Here is a 12,753-nt window from a genome sequence, read left to right as displayed (position 1 = left end):
TATCAATTTTGTTTGGGGCTTCATGGGGTTATTTGTTTGGGTGCCCTTGGGGACTCATGGTGGAAGCATTTAGATTAAGGAAAAAAGAAGGCATAATTTCGAACTGCAGTTGGCTCCAAAGGCATTGTGTGTGTGTGTGTGTGTAAGGAAAGGTACACAATACAGAATACCAAATAATTCTCATTTGCCATTTTTGACTGTCATGACAAGCTTTTGGGGTGGCTATTTTCGTCTGTTTTTGTCATTCCATATACATGCAGGGGGGCTATACTGCTATTCCAAGGGCTTAAATGATGCTTTAAATTGCTGTTCAATTTACAGAGGGGAGGTTTGGTCTTGTCCGTACTCTCTTGCTTGTCATTGCTCAGCTTATTTCCTTCAAATGAACTGCGCTATTTTTTATTCATAGTAGCATTCTGCAACTAGTTCCCTGATTTCCTTTTTTCCACATCCTCCAATGAGCGTTTACCAGTACTGGCAAGTTAATACTGCTCTTACAACTGTGATCCATTTCTGTAACACAGGGGAGTTAAGACACTTCTAACTTTTAATTTCTCTTAAAATGAGCTTGTAACTTCCTCCCATCCCCATTTGGATGCTCTTGCAACTGACAGTGTTTTAGCTTTATTACTTATAAAGAACATCCATGGGGGACACATTTTTATTCCAACTAGTTCAATGTGTGGCAATTTCCCCCCATACCTACCTTCATAAATAACCTTTACCTTTGGATTTTTAGAATATTGTTCTGGACTGAGTGGGTCCCATGGACAAAGGAAATTTCTTTGGGATCTTAAACTCCACATAGCCAGCTTGTGATGCAGCTGCTCAGGGCAGTATAAGAACTATGTGGTTGGTATTAGTGACAATTTCAACTTTATTCCCATTGTTATCCCTGTTTAAAAGATGGAGTCACAAATCACAGAGAACCACATCTTTATATTCAAAGAGCAATCTCAAGGGTGGCTTGGTGGGTCAGTTGGTTGAGCATTTGACTCTTGATTTTTGGTTCAGGTCGTGACCTTGGGAGTTGTGAGATCGAGCCCCAGGTCAGGCTCTATGCTTAGCGGGGAGTCTGCTTGATATTTTCTCTCTCTCTGCCTCTTCCCTCAGTTGAATGCTTTCTCTCAAATATAAATAAGTAAATCTTAAAAAGAAAAAAAAAGAGCAATCCCATACTGCAAGGCAAAAAATGTGGTTAAGGGTCAGAATCACTTTGATTTTATTCTCAGCTTATCAGATATATGACCTTGAGCAAATTACTTTAAACCCCTCTGGGCTTCAGTTTCCTCCTCTGTAAGTGGAGATACTAATAAGCACCCACATGATACAGCTGTTAAAAGAATAAGATGTGATCATTTACACACAGACACTGGTACACAGTAAGTGCTTAATAAATGCTAGCTATATTACTCCTATAGTCTTGACATAGAGAATGCTCGGCTCCCCTCTCTCTGTCATTCACCAATAATATTCTTATACTAAGTAGAGAGGAACTAGTATGGGCTCTAGCCTAAAGGCATAGCTAAAACTATGACCTTTTTGGTGGCTGCTGTTGTAATGCAATGATCAATCTTCATTACTAGAAACGCAAACTGCCAGTTCAGTAACATTTCTCATTCATTCGCTAAAAACAATCTTTCCCAATCAGACATTTCTGCCTATGGTATTGAATAGTCCTTAAAATAGAAGGGAAAAAACATTAGACCCAGTCTGTCTTGTGGTAAATGTGTAATGTCACTTTAATTTGATATCAGCAAGTGCCCTTGTAAATCAAACTCACCACACTGAATCCTTGGTGAGTTTGGAGTTCACGTTCCCATCTTCTTCCAGGAAGATGTCCATTTGCAAGTTGGCATCATTGTCATGGGCCGAGAAGTAATTGGTAATGACTCTTGCTGGTATCCCAAGGCATCGCAAAACTGCAGGAAAGGACAGACCATAACTAAGCCCATCACCAAAATTTAATAAATACATAGTGAACAATTCCTTCTCATAAGGGGCTTCCTTCATGAACAATAAGAAAAGCCCCTTTGCACATGTTATCCTCAAATGTCCCATACCGAAGAAGGGGAACTATTGTCAAAGCTCAGGACTATGGAGAGAAGAAACCTTGCTGTGTGATCATTCAGAATAAATGGAATAAAAGGAATAAAATCCCAATAATGAGGTTCTAATTGTTTAGTTGCTAATCATACAATCATTAATATAGTATTGTTTTAGTCCATCTAATGGGACTATGTTCCTGAAAATAAAATTTTTAAAAAACTCAGCCAGATTTTATTTATTTATTGGGGAGACAGAGAGAGCACAAACAGGAGGAGGAGCAAAGGGGGAAGAAGGACAAGCAGCCTCTCCACTGAGTGGGGCCTGTTGTGGGACTTAATCTCAGGACCCTGAGATCATGACCTGAGCTGTAGTCAGACCAGGCACCCTGAAGAAAGACAAATACCATATGACTTCACTCCTATGTGGAATTTAAGAAATGAAACAGATGAACATCAGGGAAGGGAAGGAAAAATAAGATGAAAATTGAGAGAGAAGCAATTCATAGGAGACGCTGGACTCTAGGAAATAAACTGAAGTTTGCTGGAGGGGAAAGGGATATGGGGAAAGAAAAATTGGGTGATGGGCATTAAGGAGGGCAGTTGACATAATGAGCACTGGATGTTTTATGCAACTGCTGATTCACTAAATTCTACCTCTAATAAAAAATAAAATTAACTGGAAAAAAAAATCTCAGCTAATAGGAAGTTACAACAGAGGTCCTCAGTGGAGTTTGCTCTCCTGGCTGGAATTTGCTCTCGTGACACTTGGTGGAGGGTGACACTACAGATTCATTTTAATTGCTAGATAATAAATTACCTGGATGCATCTCTTGCCATATGTACCTATTGATTAAACTCAATCCAAATGCCCTCTCTGGCTCCCAGGATGCCAGACATCAGGGCTCATTGAAAATAATTCAGGTGACAATTTTAAGATTAATGGCTTGGCTTGCCTTTTTTTCTCAGAGTAGTTTAGCATTTTTAACCATAAGCAATCCACTTCCTTCAATAGAACAACCTTGGAAGTCCAAACTCAAGTCTGGTAGCATTCAAGTGTCCTCACTAACTGATTTAATCTTAATACCCCGAACAAAAATGATGGCAGCCACCACCTCCTTCCTACTTCCCTCTTCTTATATTGATTCACAGACCATTCAAGTCACAGCTTTACCAGTAAGATGATTGGCACTCTAGCTCTATTTCTGGCTTATCACTAATTCACAGAATGAGACTCATTCCAGACTTTGCCCAACTCATAATTTTAAGACAGATGAAGCCTGACACTGGGCCACCAGTGCCTCCTTCCTTCCAACTTCTCTCTTAGGGTTTATTCTTACCATGATTTCCTTCACATTGTGTTTCTGTCTTTTCTTAGCTTACCACCAAAGCCTGTTTTCAAGAACAGATCTAATGACACTTTCATACAAAAAGCATAAATAGATGGAAAGTGTTCACTATTTTATCTGGTTCTAAGCCCTAAAGAATTACACTGGGGTCTTGAAATTGTAGGCAGCAGGAAAACACAAGGCAGAGGATCTTTTCTGTTTTCCTGGAAGTATTTCCTAAGAGTGGCTGCTCCTATTGAGCATCCTCTATATAGTCTGGGTTTGGGAACTTTGAGGGAGGGGGAGCTACCTCTAATCGTTAGCCCATCAAGAAGTTCAGCTTCTATCTAGGACCTCAGAGACCGGCACTCTAGGAAACTGATATACTGGCCTTTATTACTCTCAGGAAATATATTCCTTTGCCTTTGGGTACCCAAATGGCTAAGAAAATAGTCTTACTCAGTTTAACACCACAGAAAAACAAAAAGCACAATACAAGACCTACAATTTCTTCCCACTTGGATCACTGACTAATCTTGGACTATCACACTTTGAGCTAAAACTGAGAGGCTTCATGATCATTTATAAAAAATGACCTCATCCTGGCTTCCAGCCTCCAATCCCTCCTTGATTTTCTGATTAAAAGAAAAATGCTAACTAGGTAAAACATTCTTTATTAAAGAGCAAGCAGAAAGGACACTTCAACTTGAGCTTAATGTTTTTTCCAAGGCTGTAGAAATGGCAACTGAATGAAAATCATTACCAATGAGGAAGACATACTGAAATAAATGTATTTTTAAAAATATTCACTGAATTAACAATAATATTGTCTAGGCCTAGCCTGGCAAATGGCATTTCAAAAAATGATGCATGAAGCTAAAGAGAATAATTCTGTTCCCATATGTTTTCCTCTATAGATTAGATGTTGCGTAGATTAAAAACCAGAAGGGAAAGTGGGGAGTAAAGATTGTTCATTAAGTTCTGATATCTAATTGCTCAGAGGCATTGAGATTCCCATGTAAAAATGGAGATGAAACCACCTGTCACAATCCCTCCCACAGCTAGGGTAAAAATTAAGTGCATATATTTATAAAACTCAATGGTAAACAATAAGCTAATAAACATATTTATAACACTTCAATTACAAATAAGCAGTATGTATCTTTTATTATTTTAAAATTTGTTAACTTAATCTTTTTAAAATGTGGATGGATTACTGAAAAGAAAATGGCGTATCCTTTCCCTCACATCATTTCTTGGCCCCTGGGACCCCCATTTCTCTGGGTGTTGAATGATGGATTATGTAGGAAGTAGTCCATCATTCTTTCTATAATGATTCTGCAGTCAAAGAGAAACTATGAGCATATTTGGCCCAGTACAATTTAATTATGCATTGACTACATCCCAGAATAGCCATCTATAAATTCTAGAGAGCTAACAGGGGTTGCTAGGTCTCTTTGACAGTTTATAGATAAAATGTCTCGAAGTAAAATTCCCTTTACATTAAAAAAAATGTGACTCAATTGGCTACTTACATGTGTTAAAGACACCAGCAAAAACCCAGCACTGACCATACCGGACTGGACTCTTAGTACTCTGGTATTCCAACAGAATGTCAACGCTTCCAGTCCAGGCTGATGGGGGAACACCATATGCATAGATATTGTCCCAGGATCCAACAAGGACACCTTCATCGTCTTTGGCATTAACCTAAATGAGACCATGAGTGGTGAGAAGGAACAAAGAACACTTAGAAGAGTTCACTCCTACTTTGACATCAAGGAAGCTAAGGCATCCAGTGCCTTCCAAATGTCCTACATGATAAAAACAATTCTACTACTGTTCCATTCACTGGTGTGTTGTCAGGGAAAGTGACACAATAACTACCTGTGCAAGAGAAAACTAAATAACCAAGATTGCCTCTCAAATAACATATTATTGTAGTTAAGGTAGTGTTGGATAGCTGCCAAGAGGAGTTGTAATGTCTTCTCTACATAGTTAGGGAAAGATATGCAAGGGACCCTTGGTCTGGTTGGAGTAGTGAGGGAAAGAGAAAGAGCACTTTGAAAGAGGACAGCCCAAGTAGGGATCAAATAGGGATCTTGATTTTGTGGAAGGATAGTTCAAAACTGACACATGAAAAAAGATGTATAGGTAGAATGGGGGAGTCCAAAGTCTCATGGTCTAGTGAATTTTGACTTTTTTTAAAGGATTTAAAAAAATATTTTATTTATTTATTCATGGGAGACACACAGAAAGAGGCAGAGACACAGGCAGAGGGAGAAGCAGGCTCCATGCAGGGAGCCCGACATGGAACTCCATCCCGGGTCTCCAGGATCACGCCCTGGGCTGAAGGCAGCACTAAACTGCTGAGCCACCAGGGCTCCCCGTGAATTTTGACTTGATGGTGAATTGCACACTCTTTTACAAACTGAAAAAGTAAACAGATGTCATAGGAACCATTAAGATTTAATAAGAAATTAGATTTCCATGGATACCTTACAAAGTTTGTTTTAAACAAGTTGCGTTAAAAAAGTATTTCCTTTATGATTGTTTAAGGTGATAAGGTCTTGTAGTTTTGTTAAAAGATATCTCCACTTACAGGAAGGGCCTGGGTATTATTGTGTAAATATGGGGTAGACTTAAAAATGGCAATCTTGAATATTTGGGAAAATCTTGCTACATACTCAGACCACAGTCTTCTGGTACCAGCAGACCTCAAGTGCAGGAGCAAAGACCTCTTGAGTATAGCCATTGAAAAGGCTAAGAAGTAACCATTTCCAGTCATCAGTTTTGGAGGAAGCACTACTGAATCTTACCTCTCTTGGTGTAACTTTCATCATGTTTAATTATACTTAGAAGATTATTTAGGAAAGGAGCAGCGGGAGCTTTTCCAAAACTGGTGCCACTTCAACAATGTGTATATACTGACATGACTTGTCATGTTTAGAGTTCTGATCCTCAAAGCATGGTCTATGGACCAGCAATACTGGCATCCCCTGGGAACTTGTTAGAAATTCAGAATCTCAGTCCTTGCCACAGACCTACTGAATCAGAGTTAGTCTGCGTTTTAATAAAATCATGGGATGTTTTCTGTGCATGTTAATTTGAGAGGCATAGGTTTAGTCTATGCCAAGAAGACATTAGTAAGCAACGTGAAACATATGATTGAAGCAGGTGTGTTTGGATTATGAAAACCATAGAAGATATATTACAATATGGGAGCTTTATGTGTTCACTGCCTTGCAAATTAACAGCTCAGTCTAAACACTTGCCCAGACCTCAATCTTAGGCTTGCTGAGTTTAGTTGTATAGAAGTCTATTCTTTCTCACTGGGTCATGAACTCATTGAGAATAGAGATTTTTTAAAAATCTATGTCTTTTTTACTTCTAGCAAGTATGGGCAAAGAACAGATGTTCAATAGTGGTTAAATAATCACTTGTATATTCAGCAAACATATAGGTATTATTTATCTGAATAGATATTAGACTTTCTTCCTGGGGAGATATGAACAGGAAACCAATTGAGTGGAAGTAAATGTTTACTAATGTTAAGACAGAAAGATGTACAGGTAAGATGGAAGCCCAAAGAAAGTGGTTATCAGTTTCATCAGGTTGGAGGGCAGTGGTGGCAGTAGGCTGAATAGAGGAAATTACATGAAAGCTAGGTCTTGAGCAGTTGAGGGCCAGACAAGGCCATCTACATAGTAGAAACAGTTTGAACAAATGCTTGGTGTAATGAAACAATATGGCAGGTTCAGGGACTTGCTAGGATATCATGTAAGTAGACCATATTAGATGAAATAGAGAATATCAAAAGAAAACACTTAAAACGTGCAAACACCTTCTACTGAGAATGACAAACCCTCCACTGAAATATGCACTAGTACTGAGTTGCATTTCCCAAAGAGGGTCCTTCTGGAAAATGTTCTCTAAATCACCATTCAATTTGATTTAGACATACTATCCCTCCCCTCTTGATTCTGCCCATTCAGACTAAAGTAAAGGTAACTACTCAGTTGATTTGTTTAATGTAGAAAAAGTAATTCTTTGGAGATTTCTGAAGGGCCTTGTTCAGCTAATTGCAAACTCATGCCTTTGATGTAAACTTCAACTTTATGCTATAACTCTATGAAATGACTGGAGTGCAACAGGATTTAGTCAACCATTTTGGCTCTATATTTTCACTAATATTTCTTACAGTTGCATTGGTTATTTTAAATTCTGCATTTTTATAATGAAGTCTGAAGAGTGCCTTGGTAAGTTATGATGTGATTTGGTCTTTGTGGATAGGTATATTCAAGTTGAACTCACAACACCATTTCCTTATCCTTATCATTGGAAAATAGAATAAAGCCTATGAATTTCAGAGGTAAAAGTTCCTAAACTATGGACTTAATGACAATTCTCAAACAGATAGCCATTAGCTAGAGGACTATTAATAGCATCTGGCTGACCTCAATCAGCTAAGGGGAAGAATAAAAAACAAAACAAAACAAAACAAAAAAAAACCTCTCTCCTCTACGGACCTTTTAATTGTTAATGCTGAGCTGTTTCCCTATTGCTAGATAAATCACAACTCTCATTTATTAGCATTTGGTTGGATTAGCTACTGTTTTCTAATTAGAATATTGATTTCTGAGGGGTCCAGACACAGAAAGAAGTAAGTCTTTAGTGACATATATAAAGGATTAAAGTAGTATCGCCCTCACTAGACAACTAGATATATTTGGAGGACATTTCAAGGGCATGAATTCTTTTTTTTTTTTTTTTTTAATTTATGATAGTCACACACAGAGAGAGAGAGAGAGAGAGAGAGGCAGAGACATAGGCAGAGGGAGAAGCAGGCTCCATGCCTGGAGCCTGACGTGGGATTCGATCCCGGGTCTCCAGGATCGCGCCCTGGGCCAAAGGCAGGCGCTAAACCGCTGTGCCACCCAGGGATCCCATGAATTCTTTTTTTATGCCACAATAGGCTGCTTTAATACACTGTCATGAACTCAGAGTTTGTTTGACCAGTGTCAGAATGAAATGTCTTGGACTCACATCATTGATGGTCTAGGAGACAAAGTTGCTTATGACTTTGGACAGGGAGCATTATTCAACCACATTAAGGCTGCACTACATTGTTTTACCATAATTAACCTACAATATGGGAAAAGTAAAGAACTAGTCCCCATAAAAGTCATTATCAGCAACCTCAGTGGCATAACATAATTCAGTAAACTTCAAAAGCTGGTTCCAGGAAAAAAAAATGAGAATTATAGATTGAAATAGGCAACATGGCCTAGCTCCTGACCCTCACCACCAGTTCTCAGGAGCCCTATTGTCAAATCCACAAAATCTTGTAACTTCTCATTTGTATTTCAAAATCTGGAAAGAAACTAGTCGAATTAAAATGCTGATTATTATTTTTTTTTCTGAGCAGAACAGTGGAAACAATTGCTGTGGAGAAATGGGTAAGAATGATCTACATCTCTAAAGAGGTAAACACTCTGGGATTAGAGTGGGGAGGTGACATCAAGCCTGAGACTTACCCGTGCAACCATCCACCCCAATGGAAATGAGATACACCTCCAATTAGGCAGGATGGATTATTAGATGAGAAATTTAGCAGAACCTTAAAAGAAAGAGCAGAGCCCCGAATACTCTAACAGACGTTGCCATCTCTTCAGCTCCCCTCCCCTCCCCCTCCAACCTTCTCAGGGTACTAAAAAGTAGATGGAATGAAAAACATTGGCCTCAAACTGTAGTTCAGAGGAAAAATCAAATTACTCTTTAATTGGGAAGTGTCAAGATTTCACCTACACTATATTAGGGCAAATAAGACACTTGGAGGAGAATTATGCAAGTATGACATGAATAAAAAGAAAAGAAGTGAGGAGGGATAGACAGAGAGGGGAGAGAGGGAGGGAGAGAAAGAGAGGGAAGAAGATGGAGAGGGAGAGAAGGGAAGAGAGAGAGACGGAATATGAAAAAAATAATACATAGAAGAAAATAAAATTAAAGAACATAAAGGAATGTTCTCACAACTTCTTAGGAGATCATAGACCTAAAGGATCAAATTGAGAACCAAATCACATCATCATGGAACCAAAAGTAAAAAGTACAAACTATAAGAAACAGTAGATGCTGGTAAAAAATAAAATTAATGACATAGAAGAAAAGCTTGAGTTAAATGAAATAATAAGAAAAATATAAAGAGATGAAGTTATTTGGAGATGAGGTAATAGTTATGGAAACAAGGATAATAGAACATATGGATAATTAGTATCTTTATCACAGAGAACCCAACAATGGGATGACTGAGTGGCTCAGCCAGTTAACTGACCAACTCTTCATTTCAGCTCAGGTCATGATCTCAGGGTCATGGGATCGAGACCTTTGTAGGGGCTCCCAGCTCAGTGGGGAGTCTGCTTGAGATTCTCTCTCTCTCTCCCTCTTCCTTTGCCCTACCCCCACTCATGCTCTCTCTCTCATTCTCTCTAAATAAATAAAATCTAAAAGAAAATAGATAACAAACGAAGCAGAAGATATATTTATGACACAATATAAGAAAATTTTACCTAATTGAGGAAAAATTGAATCTATACTTTGAAAGAACAATCGGTGCTCTAATGTGATTTGAAGCAGAATTCTCATTGCTCTAGAGCTTTAATTAATTAAACTAATTGTACTTAAGAATAAAGAAATAATTGTTCAGTCATATAGGCAGAAAATGCAAATTAGCAACAAGGGAGGAAATAAGGCTTCCTTTAAACTGCTCTGCAGCACCATTCAAAGGTAAACACAGTCAATCAATATTTGCACAGTCCTGAGAGAAAGTAAGGTTGACCCAAGAATCTCATGCACAGCTAAGAAATTCTGCAAGGGTAAAGGCAGCCAACACTCATTTTCAAACATGAAGAATATCGGTGAATTTAGTGTCCATTAAAACCAAACTACTCAAAAAGTGATACCAATAAAATTAAGGGCTGAATCAAACAAAGAACCCCGGAACAAAGACACTGTGGTAAAAGATCCAATGATAAGGGAAACCTGGGTGGCTCAGTGGTTGAGCGCCTGCCTTCAGCTCAGGGTGTGATCCCTGGGTCCTGGGATCGAGTCCCACATCAAGCTCTCTGCAGGGAGCCTGGTTCTCTCTCTGCCTCTCTCTGTGTCTCTTGTGAATAAATAAATAAAATCTTTTTTAAAAATCCAGTGATGAGAAAAACTCATAGAAGTTTAAAGACCTTTGGGAATGATAGTATCAGAATGAATCTGAATTTTAAAACTCGATAATATGATAATAACATTTTAAAAAAATTAAGAGGGAGAAGGAGAATGAAGTGCTGACATTTTAATGTGTTGGTCTCTCCTAGTTAATTGACATCATTTAAAATTAAAACATACTGTAAATATATACAATTAATTTATTTTTAATGGTTTTTAAATAATCTTCGAAGGATCTGTTAAGAAATAATATTTATTGTAGTGAAGAAACATTTATTTGACATTTAACAATGTCTTCTGTTGCAATTCAGTTTTTTATTTCTGTGAAAGCAAAATTTAATAAGATCAAATGAAACTTTAAATATAATTTGAGTACAATTAAGCATATTGCTTTTAAATTGAATAGCATGACACCATTTGGCATAAAGGCAAGCAAACAGAGCAACGGAAACAGGCTCCAGAAATATAGTTAATATGTATTTAACATATAGATATATTTAATATATACATTATGTATTAATATATAATATTTTAAAATATATTTTAATATATGGGTATGTTTAATATATACAGAAATATATAATATAGTTATAATATAATTATAAATATAATTTTTGACAAGATCATAAAGATAATTTTGTGATCAAAGGATAATCGTTTTTTAAAGGTTTTATTTATTTATTCATGAGAGACACACAGAGAGAGGCAGAGACACAGGCAGAGGGAGAAACAGGCTCCTGCAGGGAGCCCGATGTGGGACTTGATCCCAGGACCCTAGGATCATGCCCTGAGCGAAAGGCAGACCCTCAACTACTGAGCCACCCAGGTGTTCTTCAAAGGATAATCTTTACAACAAATAATGCTGGACAATTGGATAGTCATATGCAGAAATGAACTTTGATTCATACATTATGTCATATAAAAAAAAATCTCAAAATGGACCATACACCTAAATATAAAACCTAAAACTATAAAACTTCTACAGGAAAACAGGAAAAACATTTTATAACTTTGGTTAGGCAAAGATCTCTTAGATTTAATACCACAAAAAAAAAAGAAAGGAAAAAATAATTTATAAAGAATATATCTACAAATTAGCATTCATCAATTTATGAACTTTTACTCTTTAAAAGACATCATTTAGAGAATGCAAAGGTAAGTCCAAAAGTGATGGAAAATGTTTGTAAATCACATTTGTGATAAATGACCTGAATTCGGAATATGTAAAGAACACTAGAAACTCAGTAATAAGAAAATGAGCAAAATTTAAAACTACAGGCAAAATATTTGAACAAATACTACATCAAAGGAGATACATAGATGGCAAACAATGCAACCCCAAAGATTCTCAACATCATTAGTCAGAGGGAAATGCAAATTAAAACCACAATGAGATAATATTATATACCTACTGGAAAGTCGAAAATTTAAAGGACTGATCATATCAAGTGTTGGGGAAGATGCCAATACCTGGGACTCTCAAACAACTGCTGCTGGTGATGTAAAATGGTATAATTACTTTGGCAGTTAAAAATTCTGCCAAAATTCTTAAAGATTAAACATACACCTATCATATGACCCAGCCATCCCACTCCTAGGTGTTTAAGACAAAAAATTAAAAAAAAAAGCTTATGTGTATATAAAGGCTTTTGCATGAATAACCCTAGCTTTATTTGTAGGAGGAAAAAAACTGGAAACAGCCCAAATGTCCAGTAACAAGTAAGTGGATAAGAAAATTGTGGTTCTTCTATATAATGGAACACTACTCATGGATAAGAAGGAATACAAGCAATAGCATGAATGAATCTCAAGATAAAGAAGCCTGAAAGAAGCTAAACAAAAGAGTACATACTGCATAATTTATGTAATGTTTATGTAAAATTCTAGAAAATATAAATCAATGTGTAATGACAGAAAGCAGAGCAGTGATTGCCTGGGGATGGTAGACAAAGCAGAGAGTTGTTAAAAGGAGAAATTACAAAGGAAACTTCTGTGTAGTGATAGGTACGTTCATTATTTTCATTTTGGTGATGATTTCATGGATACATCAAACTTTTAAAAATGTGTTCTTTTAATATGCTCATTTTATTTTATGTTAACGACATCTTAACAAAGCTGTGAGAAGTGCAACATTTTTTTAAATTAGCATTGATAGTATATCATTTATG

The 12,753-nt window shown here is 37.0% G+C and overlaps 1 protein-coding gene across 2 annotated transcripts in view; it reads right to left on the bottom strand.

Moving 5' to 3' along the window:
- The window catches only part of F13A1 (coagulation factor XIII A chain), a 168,058-nt gene that overhangs the window by 63,300 nt on the left and 92,005 nt on the right, over positions 1-12,753 (bottom strand). For both annotated transcript variants that reach the window (XM_077886450.1, XM_077886451.1), the window contains exons 8-9: positions 4,909-5,083; positions 1,784-1,922 (exon numbers count right to left, since the gene is read on the bottom strand). In XM_077886450.1, the coding sequence (XP_077742576.1) occupies positions 1,784-1,922; positions 4,909-5,083 (314 nt within the window). The remainder of the gene's footprint in view (positions 1-1,783; positions 1,923-4,908; positions 5,084-12,753) is intronic.

This window comes from Canis aureus, chromosome 37 (genome assembly GCF_053574225.1).
Source record: "Canis aureus isolate CA01 chromosome 37, VMU_Caureus_v.1.0, whole genome shotgun sequence".
NCBI lineage: Eukaryota > Metazoa > Chordata > Mammalia > Carnivora > Canidae > Canis > Canis aureus.
This window is presented reverse-complemented; position numbering and strand designations above follow the sequence as displayed.